The sequence below is a fragment of the Macaca thibetana genome, chromosome 6 (genome assembly GCF_024542745.1).
Source record: "Macaca thibetana thibetana isolate TM-01 chromosome 6, ASM2454274v1, whole genome shotgun sequence".
Classification (NCBI taxonomy): domain Eukaryota; kingdom Metazoa; phylum Chordata; class Mammalia; order Primates; family Cercopithecidae; genus Macaca; species Macaca thibetana.
The window spans coordinates 33,978,831-33,996,039 of NC_065583.1; the positions used below are offsets into that span (position 1 = coordinate 33,978,831).

Below are 17,209 nucleotides of genomic sequence, written 5' to 3' on the forward strand. Positions count from 1 at the left end.
TGGTGGGTAAGACATCATCAGTGGCAAAGACCTTGGGGTGTCCAGAAACATTCCACCTGTGTGCAGTGATACCTTCAGGCAGCCTCTTTTTTTGCACTCCTTCAAGAGTGATGTCCCTTGTCATGGCTGACAGCTTCTGTAGAAGCCTGGCCTTAAGCCACTTACACAAAGGCAGCAAGAGTATCCATCAGGCAATGAATGAATACATAAGATGCAGTTGATCCCTACAATAGAATATTATTCAGCAATAGAAATGAAGTATCAATCCATGCTACAACATGGATGAACCTGGAAAACATTATGCTAAAGATGTCACACACACACACAAAAAAACATGTCATATGATTACACTTATACAAAACGTCCAGAATAGACAAATCCATAGGGACAAAACTAAATAGAGACAAAACACTAAATGGACTTAGTGGTTGCCTAGGGCTGAGAGAGCTGGGTGGAATGACGGCTAATAGGTATAGAGTTTCTTTTGGGGATGATGAAAATGCTCTAAAATTGATTGTGATGCTGTTTATGCAACCTTGTGAATATACTAAAAACCACTGAACTGTACATTTTAAAAGTGTGAATGTTACAGTATGTGACATATCGCAAAGAAGCTGTGAAAAGAAAAAAAAAGCAGCACAAGGAAACAAAAGAGATGCAGTAGAATTAGACTATGAGAATCATGAGATTGCTAGGCACCCATTACAAGTGGAGAAGGGTTTGGAAAGTTCTCCTCCACCAGAGGGGTGTATAGGACTGTGGTTATGAAGTTGCTCACCTTAAGGCACCCATAGGCTGATGCTATCAATAACTTCCTGTGATGCTTTTTTCTCTTCTGAATGTGCATCTATTTTTTTTCACCTTTTCTTTTTCCTCACCCTTTGTGGAATTAAGTTCACAATACTTCCCAGGCTAAAAATACATAAAGTCCGGCACATAATATTACATTTTTAAGTAGAATTATAAATAAAGATGTAAAATGTATCTATTATGTCTGTCCCTTTGCACATTTTTGCTACAAGCAATTCTGTAGAACTCATAGTCGTTATTTACAATGGGAGAGAAGAAGGTTCAAACCAGTAGTAATGTTTAAAAATTGGGCATAATTCCGTCAATGACTCCATGTGTCAAAGTTGCCACTTTCTTTTTATCTCTTGAGGGTTGTATTACCTCTCACATGGACCATTAAAGCAGCCTAACTGACTTTCTTCCACCATCTTCCATAATACTGACAGTTACCTTCCTAAAATGCAAATACAAGGCAGTCCAGTCCGGAGAATAAGAGCTTGGTTCCCAGTCTCAGATTGCTTAGATTTGAATCTGAGCATCACCACCAATCAACTTGGTCAATTTAGGCAAGTTACCTAATCTTTCAGTTCATCATTTTTCCCTAAATTTTGTGAGAATTAAGTAAGAACAGTATGTTAAGCCCTTAGTCCAATGATGGACTCATTGTGAGCAGTCACTAGCAGCTCTTATTATTATTACATGTATGTTCAAATGCTGCCATGTTTCCTCATGCCTGTAAAATCCACTCCAAACTCCCTAGCTTATCTTGCAACAACCTTTGAAATCTCACCTCAGTCTCTCTTCTTCCATTTCACAACCTTTTCTGAATATACCAGGCAAATTTGTGGCTTCAGGTTTTTGCTCAAGTTCTTTCCTCTACCATTTCATATCTGCATTTGGAAAAGCCTGTTCTTCATTCAAGAAGACAACAATGAAGGGACTATAATGCTATTCCCAAGCTCCTTTTTTCTCTGTATTCCAGCAGCACTTTAGAGGTTTGAGGGAAATTGGCTAAAGAGGGTCATATTTTATAGACAAAGCAAGCAGAACTTCTTAGTGAACTGAATAAAAGACACAAGGAATAAAATAGAAGAAAATATAATTTCTAAGTTTGTATCTAGGACAACTGGACATGTGATTTTGCCATTCAATGATCTAGGGAAACCTGAGGAGAATAAGGTTTGGGGGTACTAATGTAATAAAGACATCTGTATTAGTTATGCTAGGTTTGAGATGCCAATCAGATATTCAAGTGGATTTGATAAGTAAAGTGTTGTATGTATATACAAGTCTGGTGTTTGCATAATGGTCGGGGCTATCGATATAGAACTGTGGGTCATAACTATATAGGAGGCCAGTGGAGGTCATCTGGAAAAGGCCAGAACAACAACAACATTTAGAAATCAAATACATACAGAGAGAAACCTATTATTTATATATATATATATACACACACACACACACACACACACACACACGTGAATTTACTCACTCACTACCTACTTGAGCGTAAGTACTATCTTATTTATCCTTATGCCTATTGGTGCTTGTCACACAAATGTTCAGTATGTGCTTGCTGAATTCATTCCAAGACTAAAACCAGAAAAAAAAAAAAAAAAAGATGGCCTCTCAGAGACCTCGCAGCCCTGCACTTTAATAATTTGGCCAGATTTGCAAAGGAAGCATGAAGGACAACTCCAGCATCTAGCACAGGATGGAATGTGGTGGACAGTTCTATGACTGCTGAGACAGTCTCATCCTTCCTATCTCCTAACCTCTCCCTGTCCCCTTCCCCTAGGGACGTACTTCAAAGAGCACAGCTTCAGTGCTCATGAGCAGATGGCACAAAGCCCAGGGTCCCAGCATGCTTGTCAGTGCTAGATACAAGGGTCTTAAGAGAGTAGCAGCTGCTGGAGCATATGGGTGGTCAGCAGGAGTTCCCCTCAGCTCTGGACTGAAGCTCCTCAACACACACAGTGCCCAATTTTCTGAAAGGTTGCACGGGAAGCTTTCCCTAGGATCTTGTCATGTTTTTCCCATTGACTTTAATGATTTAGTGTTCCTATTCTTCTGGGCCCCTTATTCCTATGAAGTATTCAAGAATTTGTTAATCAAGACACATCCACCTACCCCTACCCCTTTTCTCTCCTCTTGCCACAATTCTGATTAGGCTTTCATCATTCTTTACCTGGACAAATTCAGTTGCTTTCTATCTGGTCTTCTTGCATTCATTCTCTCTCCATTCTGCCACTAGAATAACCACACCAAAGTACTGCTCTGTTAGGGCACACACCTGCCAAGAACTTCAACAGCTTCCCCATTGCTTAGTGAAAAAAAAAGCTTCCAACATTCTAAGCTTGAAATTCTAGGCCTCCCCGCCATCTATCCTTTCCAGGAAACCTTTCCAATATTAGTGCCCATCAACCACATTTGGGGGTGTAATTAATCAGTCCCTATTTCTTCCCACAAATAGTCACTGTGATTTCTCTCTGTTGTGTCTCAGCACCTGCTTTTTTCTTGCCCAGGATGCTTCACCTGTTTCTCCATCTGTTATCATCTTACCCAATCCTCAAGTTCCAAGCCATTGGTGTCTTCTTCAGTGAGCCTTTCTTATTCAACCCAGATGGAAAGAGAGGTCACTATACTTCTGAAACAATTCATGCCTATTTTTTAAAAAAACATTTATCAGATTATGGATGGTGATGTAAATAGATAGATAGGTGATTGATTGATAGATAGACAGATAGATAAATAGATAAATTTTTTCCCATTGGAACTCTGACTTATTTTTCTATTTCAACATTCTATACCTAGCACAGCATATGGAAGGAGCTCTAACAATATTGACTGATTGAATGAATGAATGAATATATGAGTGACTCAGTTAATCCAGTGATTCATTTATAGTTATTCTCCACTTCTCACAGTTTAGCTATTACATGTAATCCTGTCTCTATACATTGGGTTTGCTTAAAGTTGGGTCTCTCTGCCTTTTCTGGTCAACACATAGGTGACTTCCTTTAACGACCACGTTCCTTATGGTTGGAGTAGGAGTGAGTGACATGGAGGAGATAAGGATAGAAGAGGAAGCAGTTTCAGGTAAAAAGAACGCTCCAAGGCATGAAAGAGATATGCTTACAGGTGAAGAATTTTAAGCAAGATATTGACATAATTAGATTAGCTATTTGAAAAATATCACTCTAAATTCATGTACAAGTGAACAGGAGATACTGAGGATAGGAGAGCCTCAGGAGGAGGCTCTTACAGGTAACTCAGGCTGAGAGTAGACTGACTGGCACTTAGACCAGGTCTTTGCCAAAACAATAACTACTATCTCTGCCTCTTCTCAGGGCTTCCAGGGCAGCGGTTGAGGAGACCTTACCAAGGAGCACCACACAGTAGATGCTGAGACATCGTACTCCAGGATAAGAGACAGTAACATGGCAGCACCTGCTTGAAAGAAATTAAAAACCAACAGACTCCATTTAGAAAGGAACAATGTCCAAAAAAGGGCGAAATAAGGGCGAGAAGCCCGAGGCACTCATTGTTGCCCTTCAAGCTGCCAATGAAGACCTCAGGACCAAGCTCACAGACATTCAGATAGAGCTGCATCAAGAGAAGTCCAAGGTGAGCGAGGGCTACCTGAGGCCGTGGCCTTAAGAGCAGCTCTGACTGTCCACATGCAGTGAGCACAGCTCTGCCTGCTGGCCCACCCCAGTGGACTCCCTGCCCTTTGCCAGAGAGGGCAACATCCCCTGTACACATGGAGAGCTTATTGTATGTGGCAGGAGGGAACTGAGCACAGGACACACAGAAAGTGAGAATAGCATGCTCACTTGACAGATCTCAGCCTCCTCTGGAAGCGTGGTTCAGGAAGCCAGATATGAAAATTCAGACAGTGTCCCCCTACCACCGCCAAGCACTTAATAGTTGCATGACCTTGGGCAAGTTCCACTCTTGCCCTCCAAAGGTTATACCTCCCAGAGCATTCAAAGCAGTCCTTCTGAAATGTACCACATCATGTTACTCCACTGCCCAATACCTTCCACTGGCTTCCTATCTCTCTTAGAGTCGAAGAACTTTCTCTACCATTACAGGATATTAGCTCCGGCCCCCTCTTTGACTCATCTCCCACTTCTCTCTCTCTTGATCACTCTGTTTCCTATTTTTGCTGGATCGAGAGAGAGACCCCAATCACATTTAGGGCCTTTGCACTTGTTCTTCCTGGACAGCTCCATGCTCCTTCACTCACCTCCTTCAGATGTCTGCTCAACCATCAAGTGTCTGACCACAGTCTCTAAAACAGAACACTTCCCCATCCTCAGGTCCTCCCCATAGCCTATTCTTGGCTTATTTCATAGCAGTTTATACATTTGCTTTTTACTTGCTTAGTGCAGTCACTCCTCAATCGCTACAAAAGCAGGAATTCAGTTTACTTAGCGTCCCTGGAGCCTAAATAATCTCGAGAACTTAAAATCTCAGTATGTATTTGTTGAATGAATAGAGGAATAATTTAAAGATGATGCATTTCTTATACCTCAGTTTCTTCATCACATCACAGCTATATTGAGGTATGAATTAGACACGTATATAATGTGTTTATGAGGATTGAACAAAAAAATTTATGTCAAGTGCTCAGAGAGCTGCCTGACACATAATACACTTGCAAAAAAATTACAGCATTGGTGTTCTTTTTACTATTCTCTAGATTTAAGTCAGTTGCTAACTAGACTTAGAAGTCTCTTTACTTCTCTCAATCCCATCGCCTAAATGGACAAGCAAACACACATCTCACCAAGGTGGTGTGAATACCAACTAGGGTCATGTCTAGGAAAGCATTTTGAGATCTCCAGCATTCATAAGATGTTTTTGCTCCCTGCAAACCAGAGACCACAATGACTGCGTAAAGTTGCCTTATTTAGATAATTATAGAGTAAGAAAACATTCTTGATCAACAAGCAGTAGTCACAAGCCAACAAATATATGTATTCAATTTTTATCTACCTCTTCTTCCTTGACATCATTATTAAATTTTAATGTGTTATTTCTCCCCAAATCTATTTCTCCTCATTTTAACAATAATAAGTGTCCTTTGGATCTGCCAAAGCCTCTTGCCCCCTGCCTAAGCTAAACCTTGACCTTAGATAGAGACGGTAATGTAAAATCTGTGAAGGAAATTTTTTAGTTTCCATGAAGCCAAAGGGAACATGATGTCATTTTAGAATAGCATTTGTTTGAGAGTCAGAAGATGTGGGGCATTATTTGTCTTTATCTCTCCTTGGAGATGAATTTAAATGTCTCAGTGTCTCTATCTGTAATTCAGATGACTGAATCTGCTTCTCCATATCTGGGCTTGTCAAGCATCACTGTGCAATGGTATAACCTGGGGGACCTGATTAAATATTAAGATTCCTGAGCCCACAATCCAAGAATTCTGATAGAGTAGTCAGGTGAAAACCAGGACTTGTATTCGGTAAAGCAGCCCAGGCAATTCCGATGCACTACAGATGCAGACGACTTCCAGGCTTCGTGTTGACAAACACTCCGCTGTAAGATTCCATCCAGGTCTGACAATCTGTAAACATTTCATTGGCCCTAACTCTCCCTGCAGCAACATCACACTTCAAGGGAGGCAGACTCCTTTAATTGTAGTTACGACAGGGAGGCAGACTCCTTTAATTGTAGTTACGACAGGATGACAATCTACATTCCTAGGAAGAAGCTTGTCAATCTCGTGACTGGGAACCCTAAACTGCTGCTGTTTCCAGAGAACAAACTGATGAGATTCCCAGAAACAGAGACTCTGAGGACTTCAACACTGCCAATACGCCACATATTCAAGCCTTTTAAAATGGGTAACTCTCAAGTTTGAACCAGGCTGCCTGTGTATCTTGGGCCTGGCACTGTTGTCTAAGCCCTCAGGCCAAGCATAATCTCCCCTTCCTCTGACGATTGACTGGCAGCCAGCCTCTTAAATGAGCGCACACAGCCTTGTCCTTTTCTCTGCTGGCTGCCCCTGGCTGGCTACCTCTCCTTGGCAGTTAATTACGGTCCCAGCCCAGGAGCTACAGCAAAGTCTCATTGCCTGTCAGCATCCTTCCCCAGAGAGCAAAGGGAATGTAGAGGGCAAACAAGTCATAAAGCACTTTTATTATAAATAAATGTGATTGTGTTTTCAAAAGGGCCAGGTTTTAAGAGAGAGAATATGAACAATGCCTAGATGTGAATTTATACTCTCAGGTTGGCTCTGAGGCTCTGATGACAAAATGACACTTCAGCTACTAGGGAATGCATAAGTTAAAAAGTGGAAACCTTTGGGGCAATGGGGCAGTATTCATCTATCCAGCAAGACAAATAATCCCACTGATATTTACAGAACAGCCATTGTGTATAGAGCCGAATCTTAAGACCTTTGGGCTGATAATATAACAGCTACAACGTACTGAATGTTTACTATCTGTCATGGGCTGATAAGCGCATTTCATCCTGCCAGAGTCCCAGCTGCTTCACTAGCACCTGACTGGCCTGGAGAAGGTTATAAAACCCCTCTGTGTTCTTCATTTGTCAAATGGGACAATAATAGTATCTACCTTACAAGGGTGTATGTGTGAGTGTTAATTTTTGAGCAATTAGTTTGTGTCAAGCGTGTTAAGTGCTTTCATGCCATTATCTCATTTCATCCTCATTTCCACCTGCTGAGGTGGGCATTGTTATCCCTACTTTACAGATGAGGAAACTTCCTGGCCTATAGGAGGTGCTCAAAATTACTTGTTGAATGAATTTACATGAGTTTTTTTTTAACAGCTTTCCCCCAAACCCTGTGGCATAAGTATTGTTATAGTACTCACTTAGGTGAGAACTCTAGACTTGGGTAGAGAAAGGATTTCCAACCATGTTTGTCTGCTTCTTGGAGCAGCACCCTGAGCCACTAAGTTGCGGTATTTGCCCTGTTTGTCTCTTCTGTGGACACCATGAGACACTAATCCAATGGTTAGTGTGTATGAACATGCCAGGGGCTGCCCCAGGACTCTTTAACTCTCCCTCAGAGATAAACTATGGTTGCGTGAACAGCATAGGCACAGTGACAGAGGGAATGAATGGACAGGAGCAGGGAATAGGGTTCTCAGGGCAGAGGCAGCAGGGCAACAGGTCTGGGTTGCAAGGTTGAGAAGAATCAGCTCCAGACAGGAGCTGTCCCATTGGCACAGCCCTTCAGACTGCAAAGCATTTTCACACCAAGCCTCACAACCATCAGAGCAGGCCCGTGACAAAGACAGGGTGCAATTACTATTCTGCCTTCACTGAGGAAGAAAATGAGGTTCAAACTGTTTAACTCATTGAAGAAAATGAGGTTCAAACTGTTTAACTCATTTGCTCCCAGAGACACAGCTAGTGGAGGAGCCACGATGGGAATTCCTGTCTTCTGTAAGATGGTGGTGGTCAAGGTAATGCTCACTCTCTGATTCCATTGCCCTCTATTGCCTCTAGGGCATTCTCAGAAAATCAGCCAAATTTCTCTATCCTCGAGTGACTGTCCCCACAGCCTCCAGACACAGGTACCAAATTTGGGATGGGGTATATTTTCCTGTCTACTCCTTTAGTTCTGTTTTCAGGAAGCAAAAGTAGCTGAAAACAAGAAATTGTAAAGATAGAATCCTTTGCACTGAATTGTATAAGGTTGTATAGGATTTCCCTTGTAAGCAACCTTCCTAGAGCGACTCCTTCACATCTCCTCTCTGAGAGTTACTTTGTGCCCCTGACAATCCCTGCCAGTTTACTGTGTTCCTCCAGGAACATCCAATGCAGATAATCCAGGCCAAAGTTTATGTTAGCTTAGCTTGCCTTGATAACCTCTCAACCTTTTCCTTACCTTTGACTGAGCTGTCCAATTTTTAATCCTAGATTTCTAAGATCACTTTTAAAGCTCAAATCATCACTATCTTTCTCTTGGCAGAATTTACATTGGCATTTTGCAAAGGCTAGGCCAGAAGTAGGACAGAATAGAAAAATACAACATGAGATCTATGTAAGATAGTCATACATTCTTTTTTCTCTGTCATAGTGTAACCTTTCCTTGGTAGGATTAAACTTTCCTGATGACCTTTTTTTTCCCATAGAACCTCTAGGATAGAAGGGATTTGGAAGCCTATCATTCAGAGCCCTACCGAGCGCTCTCCCCTTCACCCTGCCCCACCCTGCACCATTCTTTATCACTCTTTAGGCCCACATGCACCCCAAGTGTCTTCCACATCAAGATTAGATGCTGCCAATGCCAGAGAACACAATACATACTGAAGAAACTCAGTTTTATCTTTGAACATCTCTTTCTGTTGGAAAAACAGTTACCATCTTAATAATGTAATATAGTAATGTTAGTCTTATCAAGATGATATGGAGACTTTTATATTTATGTTGCTAGTATTACTATAATAGTGTATAATATAATATTACTATATACACAATATTTATTAAAATTAATATTGTAATATCCACCATGTATTAATAGTTATTAATCTCTTATGTGTCCCAGCTTTTCCACAGGGCTTTTGATCCATTGCCTATGTCAATCATCACAATAGCCATATGAGAATGATATCGACAACCCCAGTTTACAGATGAGAAAATTGAGGCTGACAGAGGTGAAGCAAGGTTTCAGGTACAGACACAAGGTGTCCAAGGCTTCAGAGCAAACAAGGAGGTGTAGGATCTGACCTGGAGCCAGCTCCTGGCCCGCAATGTATTTTAGTGAGTCTTGTTTACATTATTCTTATGTAAAGACTGTTTCTCACTTTTCTCATCACCAATTGTGATGAAACAAAGACTTCCTACATCACAGAGCTGCCCAGGAGGTTAAATGTACTGATGTGTGTAAAGCCTATTTAGAAAGGTGCCTAACTCATATTAAACCCTCAATAAATGCTAACTATTATATGGTTGAGCTGAAATTTTTCTCCGTAAAACATATCCATGTATCAAAATTGGTTTCTTTATTCTACTAAATAATTTTCTTCATTTCAAAGTATTATCATCTTTATAATTTCATTGTTACTCAGGAATAGTTCATCATTTTGTATATTCATTTTAAGAATTATATTACGATATTTAAATCTATATCCTTAGCGGTACCATCTGCACTGCGAATAATTTTCAGAAAGTTTTTATTGGCTTTCTTACCCCAAAATTTCAATCACATTGTTTGACTTTTCTTCAGGATAAAACACTTCTTCCAGACTTAAAAAGAAGCCATACCTAGAAATCCTGCAAAAAAAAAAAAAATGTCAGTTTTCATGACAACCAAAATAAGTAAACATAAAAAAAAGTCAAATGTTACTCAATTCATTTGAATTTTCTTTAGTTTTCATGGATTATTTTAAGGAATAGACAGTATTTGTTTTTGTTTTTGTCTTCAGTCTGGAATATATGTTTCATGCACCTGTATTTTTACTTTTTTAAAAACAATTTTCTTCATCTCCCCTTCAGACCTCATGCAAAAGCTTTGAGTTAATAATTTGGGGTAAATGACAGAATTACAGGAAGATACAATATGATGCCTCCAGAGAATTTGACATAAATAATTTTAGATCAAGGAGTATCTCCTACTATATCCAGTAATAATATTACCTTACACTTCATAGTACTTTACAGTTCAAGGTACTTTTCCATACACTATCTAGTTTAACCCTAAAAGTAACCCAGTTACAGACATTTTTAAGTGTAATCAAAAATCCTCAGAAGGATAAAGCAACTTTCTTAGTGACAGCAAATGGTGAAACAGGAATACAAACCCAGGATTTCTTACCCTTTGTCCATTTTTACTACAGTTTTTCACTGTTCTCAGAAGAATGGCTAAAAGTTTCCCTTGTTAACCACCAGCTGTTGCAGTCATGATACGGTTCCAGATGCCTAGTATAAATGCATCCTGCAGAAATTGAAGATGACTAAATTCCTATCACTTGAGCTAAAGTAACTTTCCCAAGGTCTTCTATGGAAGGCAAATTATCATAGTTTCTAAATCAGTAGAAAATAAGGCTTTTCCTTTCAAAAAATGCATTATCTAGAATAAGAATCAGCAAACTCTTTCTGTGAACAGCAAGATAGTGAATATTTTAGGTGTTGTGGGCTAGACAATCTCTGTGAAACTACCTAACTCCATTGTAGCATGAAAGCAGCCTTAAGCAATGTGTAAATGAATGGCATGGCTGTGTCCCAACAAACTTTATTTATAAAAACAGGAGCAGGATGGATTTGACTCTTGGGCGGTAGTTTGCCCACCCCAATCTAGATGTTGCCCACTTCCGCTCTAGAAAGATGGAGAGTAAGATCTAGATCGTCCTTATTGAAGCACCAAGAGAAGCACCTAGCGGAGAGAAGTGAATATTCTTATATGTTAGGGTTTTGTTTTGTTGTCATTTTATACTGGGAAGGGGTTGAGGAGGGGCTGATCTGGTAACCCTGCAAGTCTGTATTCTCTAAACTGTATGACAGAAAATATTATTCTTGCCTCTGGCTAGCGGCCTAGCCAGAGAGAAATAATGGCATACATCCTTTAATTCCACACATGCCACCTGGTTTCTTCTATTTTGTTCTGGGAGCCACTGGGTACACAATGATGAGGATGGCTCACTGGCAACCTTCTAAAAGTTAACAGTCTCGGGTAGGGGTAGAAGAGGAGGTGATGAGGACAGACAAGTGGGCAAAAAAAAAATGCAAAGAAAACTGTGAAAACCACTAGTAAGGAGGTGTTTCAAAAGTATACTGAGAAGACAAAGGCAGGAGAAATGAGCTTTATCCTGGGTGAGTAGGGTGGCATGACAGGAGAGGATGACATCTAGCCAGGCCATGAGGAATGTAAGGATCCCAAAAGGAGCTGATGGAAGCATAAGTCAGGAAGAAGAAACTGTCAGCATATGGGAATGAGATGCAGGGCATGTGCAAAAAATAATGTAACCCCTCTCCTACCTACAGCACGGGACAGGTTAGGAGAAGGAGAGGGAGAAGTAGGAGTTGGAAATCCAACCAAACCTTCCTGGGAGCCTGAAAGGTGAAGCTGAGCTGTTAGATTTTATTCCACAACACAAAAGAGCCTGGGTGGTTTTGAGCAGACACATAAGTAAGACCAGAACTGAGCTTTACTAAGAGAATATCACCAGTAGCGTGGGGAAAGCTAGGCTCACCAAATGAACGTCTAAGAACTCCAGAGCAATGCTGTCCAAGAAAAATATAATGTAAACCACAAATGCAAGCCATATCTGTGATTTTAAAATTTCTTGTTAGCTGCAATTTTAAACAGTAAAAAGAAACAGAATCAGTTGTAATAATATCGTTTAGTATAATTTATCCAAAACATTATAGTTTCAATGTGTAATCAATATAAAAGTGATAAGTGAGATATTTTACATCTTTACCTCACACTAAGTCTTCAAAATCCAGAGTATATTTTATATGGAGAGAAAATCTCAGTTCAAATTTGCAGTGTGGTAACTAGCGGGTGCCACATAGGACAGCACAGGTCTAGAGCCTAAGAGAGAAGAGGCCTCCATGAAGGGACTATAGGTGTAAGCTGGAGGTGAGATCAGAGGATGGTTGTTTGAGGATGCCTGGCTGCTTAGTTCACCAAGTCCCCTTGTGCCCCAACCTCTTTTAGAATAACCATCATGGGAATAATTGCTGTGCCTTTAAAAATAAACTGTTCATAAAATACTATGCAAACTTAGAAAATACTGTTCTAGCCAAAGGTAGGTAAACTATTAAGGTGAGTAAAATCTCAGACACTGTATATTAGTCAGGGTTCTCCAGAGGGACAGAACGAATAGGATAGATGTATATATATAAAGGGAGGTTTATTAACGAGTATTGACTCACACGATCATAAGGTCCCACAATAGGCCATCTGCAAGCTGAGGAGCAAGGAAGCTAGTTCGAGTTCCAAAGCTGAAGAACTTGGAGTTCGATATTCAAGGGCAGGAAGCATCCAGGACAGGAGAAAGATGTAGGCTGAGAGGCTAAGCCAGTCTAGTCTTTTCACCTTCTTCTCCCTGCCTTTATTCTGGCTGCACTGGCAGCTGATTAGAATGTGCCCACCCAGACTGATGAAAACAATACTTTTCATCTTTCAATCCAATCAAGTTGACACTCAGTATTAACCATCACAGACACTTTATATTACAATGTTTACAATATGGAGTCTCAATCTTAAGATTTTTCAACTGGAGAGGTTCTCAACTATTATTTTGTGAAACCCTCCAATTTTGCAAATGGTGGAGACTCAATATCACTCAATTAGCTATTACTCCTGGGACTCCCCATTTTTCTTCCCTTTCTCTTTATTTTTATTTTTATTTATTTATTTGAGACGGAATCTCACTCTGTCTCCCAGGCTGGAGTGCAATGGTGCAATCTTGGCTCACTGCAACCTCCGCCTCCTGGGTTCAAGCGACTCTTCTGCCTCAACCTTCCCAAGTATCTGGGACTACAGGTGCCTGCCACCACACCCAGCCAATTTTTGTATTTTTAGTGGAGACAGAGTTTCACCATGTTGGCCAGGCTAGTCTCGAACTCCTGACCTCAGGTAATCCACCTGCTTCAGCCTCCCAAAGTGCTGGGATTACAGATGTGAGTCACTGCACCTGGCCCCCTTTTTCTAGATTACTCTGTGTATGTGTGTGTGTGCGTGCGGGGGTTGTGTGTATGACAGAGAGAGGAGACAGAGACAGAGACAAGCAGCAGAGATGAAGTGGGGGAGGAGGACAGCAGAACAGGATCACAGAGAGGCTTTTTCAAGACACAAATATCTGGGCTCCACCCGATCTACTGAATCAGAGATTCACATCCAGATTAGATCAATAGGCAGTGCCATTGCTAATCAACAAGGAGGCCTATATTATCACCGGAAATTTAGCAAACCATGGAATAGTTTTAAACCAGAATTCCTGAGAGGTAAAAAGCTCATTTGAAATATTTCACCAAACTACTTGGAGTGTTGGCTTGCGGGGGCAGGAAGGGAGGAGGAGGAGTGAGAGTGAAAAGGGACTCAAAGAGACATTCATGGCGCATTCAGAAATAACAATGATCACTAAAGTCCTTCATCAGAGAGAGGACCCAATGATCTGCAGTTTTGTTGGTGGTGGTGGTGTTTTGTGTGTGTGTGTGTGTGTGTGTGTGTGTGTGTGTGTGTGTGTGTGTGTGTAAAATTTGGGGATGAAACTAACCTGCCATACTAACAAAGGTAAGGTTGAGGCTATTATCAACTGTTTTCATTTTTCACCTCCTCAGCAGCAGCAGCAGCAGCAGCATCCTTTCAAAAAAAAAAAAAAAAAAGAGGGAGGGGGATGCTCAATAATATCACTTTAGGCACTAATTTATTAGGCTGATCACAATATCAAACTGTGAGCTATTCTAAGACACACATTTATCAGTTTGGATCTAGCTAGGGTTGTGTAGTCTAAAAAGTTCTCCAGGCGATCTGCATTGCAATCTTCCCCGTAAAGGGGAAAACCATGACAGTGATACTTCCTAATATTAATGTGTATACCAGTCGCATGGGCATTTGTTAAAATGCGCATTCTGAGTCATAGATCTGGGGCTAAGCCAGGGATTCTGTGCTTCTAGCATGCTTTCCGGGTGATACCAAGGCTGCTTGTCTGCAGACCATACATTGCATAGTAAGGCCCCAGAATATCAAATATTCATCTGAACAAAGTAATTTAAATATCCTCAGGTAATTCCGCCTTTTACACACTGTATTCCCAGCTTCAAGGCCTGTAGTTCTTTTTTCTCAGAGGGCCTGGAATTGGAAAAGAGATGAGGAATTAAGAGATCACAGCGGCCTGAGCTGCAAATCCTGCCTAGGAGCACACCTGTCCTTTGAGGCTCATTTCTCTTCATTCTTTTGCCTCTCTGTTTTTAGGTATCAAAGCTTGAAAGAGAGAAGACTCAAGAAGCGAAGAGGATTCGTGAGCTGGAGCAGCGCAAGCACACGGTGCTGGTGACAGAACTCAAAACCAAGCTCCATGAGGAGAAGATGAAGGAGCTGCAGGCTGTGAGGGAGAACCTTATCAAGCAGCACGAGCAGGAGATGTCAAGGACGGTGAAGGTGCGTGATGGAGAGATCCAGAGGCTCAAGTCTGCTCTCTGTGCTCTCCGTGATGGCAGCAGTGACAAAGTAAGGACAGCGCTCACCATTGAGGCCCGGGAGGAGGCCCGGAAACTGTTTGATGCAGAGCGTCTTAAGCTCTTACAGGAAATTGCGGACCTGAAAACGGCCAAGAAGCAGGTGGACGAGGCTCTGAGCAATATGATCCAAGCAGATAAAATCAAGGCTGGGGACCTTCGGAGTGAGCATCAGTCCCACCAAGAAGCCATCTCGAAGATCAAGTGGGAGTCGGAACGGGATATTCGGAGGCTGGTTAGTACAGTAATCCCATCAGACCCATGTAGAACCCATCTCTTCCAGGTTTCAGAGTGCTGTGGGATTTGCTTCTTCGTGTGTTTTCTTGTCAGTGGATTGTAAACAGTGCCTACCTTTTGTCCAGTGCTCTATCCAAGATAGCTCAGTATGTAGGTAGGTAGATCAATAGAGAGATATGCTCCGGCCAAAATTGATATTGTAAAGTGTAAGAGATTTTGGAAATCACCTTTCTCATAAAAACTGGATTCTCCAAGGACCATATATACAGAAAGTATCTCCAAGGACCATATATATGGAAAGGACTCCTGTTTCCTTAGATATTTATAAAAATATTATAAATCATGGATTCTTCTAAAGTCAGCATGTTTTTGTGGGCTTTTCCTTTACAGAGTTTTATGGTTTCTTTGTTTGTTTTTATAGAGGGTAGGAGAAGTTTCTATGACTTTCATGATGTCTGAAAACGGCAGCTACTGAGAACATCTTGAGTCTTTTTTTTTCCAAAAACCGTGACTGAAAAAAGATACAAAACTATAAAATCCCTAGTCATTTTAAACATAGATATTTTTCCCAAAGTATACAGGAGTCATTTAAAACAGGAGCCATTATAATTTTTAAATTGTCATCCCTAAGTAGGTTGTTTGCTATTTATAGTTTCTAAGACTTACCTCAGCCCCTACAGAGTTGGTCTTTCCTTCTAACATGTTTGACCAAAAACCAGATAGGCCTCTCACTATGCTTAACTATAATACAAATATAATTATCACATGAAAATTAAATGTCCTAGGTTGACCTGGTTTAATTATTTTAGACCAAAAAAATTTATGTTCATCTGCATTCAGATGTTTAGCATCTGTTACATCTTACTTTAATGTTATCACATCAACTATCACCTGTTAGAATGTACTTTATGTTTCTCTGGAAGTAAGGTTTTTTTCATGAAAAACTACACTTTTACTTTTTTGTCTTCCAGTTCTAAGCAATTACTTTCTGAGAATTCTAATTATGTTCCTTGGGTGATATCTCTAGGCTTTTAATTTTAAGTTCAAAGTGGTTACCACAGAGCATTTTTAAAAGTTAATGCTTAATTTTCTTTGTACTGCAATACAGTGTAACTGTAAAATATTGCCTTTGCCACATTTTCTGAATTCTTTATGTCAACTCATTCTATTGCACTGTTTGACAATAAAGACCAAACACAGTGCAGAAATATTGGTCTCTGCCCTGCCTTTGGTTTTTGAAACGACAGTGGCTGATGAAGAATCAGGACTTCGAACTCTGGAGCTGGCAGGTAAGTATCCAATGAAAAGGCAGCTTTGCATTAAGTATTTTCATTTGTTGACGGTTTTCAATATAAAGTCTATAAGTATATCCACTTGATCTGCTAATTTTTTCCACGACTTCCTTTCACCGGCATATTGCCGAAGTAGGCATGAAATCCCTCTTAATAGCAATGTGAAGGGGAGGGGCCAAGATGGCCGAATAGAAACAGCTCAGGTCTGCAGCTCCCAGGCGGGTTATTTCTGTTTTTCCAATCGAGGTACCAGTTCATCTCACTGGGACGGGTTTGGCAGTGGGTGCAACCCACAGGGAATGAGCAGAAGCAGGGTGGGGTGTCGCTTCATGTGGGAAGTGCATGCAGCCAGGGGACCTCCTTCCCCCAGCAAAGGGAAGCAGTGAGAGACTGTGCTACCTGCCAAAGGTACTACGCTTTTCCCATGGATATTTGCGATCCACGGATCAGCACATTCCCTCATGAGCCTACACCACCAGGGCCCTGGGTTTCAAGCACACATCTGGGCAGCTGTTTGAGCAGGCACTGAGCTGCAGGATTTTCTTTTTTTCATACTCCAGTGGCGCCTGGAACTCCAATGAGTCAGGACCACCGTCCAATCTCCTGGAAAGGGGGCTGAAGCCAGGGAGCCAAGCAGTCTCACACAGCGGGTCCCAGTCCCACTCCCATGCTCCCATGGAACCCAGCAAGCTAAGAAACACTGGCTTGAAATTCTCACTGCC

The 17,209-nt window shown here is 41.1% G+C and overlaps 1 protein-coding gene across 5 annotated transcripts in view; it reads left to right on the forward strand.

Moving 5' to 3' along the window:
- The window catches only part of JAKMIP2 (janus kinase and microtubule interacting protein 2), a 187,716-nt gene that overhangs the window by 102,143 nt on the left and 68,364 nt on the right, over positions 1-17,209 (forward strand). For 4 of the 5 annotated variants that reach the window (XM_050793997.1, XM_050793995.1, XM_050793998.1 and 1 more), the window contains exons 2-3: positions 4,140-4,416; positions 14,696-15,193. In XM_050793997.1, the coding sequence (XP_050649954.1) occupies positions 4,288-4,416; positions 14,696-15,193 (627 nt within the window). In that variant the 5' untranslated portion in view covers positions 4,140-4,287. The remainder of the gene's footprint in view (positions 1-4,139; positions 4,417-14,695; positions 15,194-17,209) is intronic. The other variant, XM_050793999.1, reaches the window with a different exon arrangement.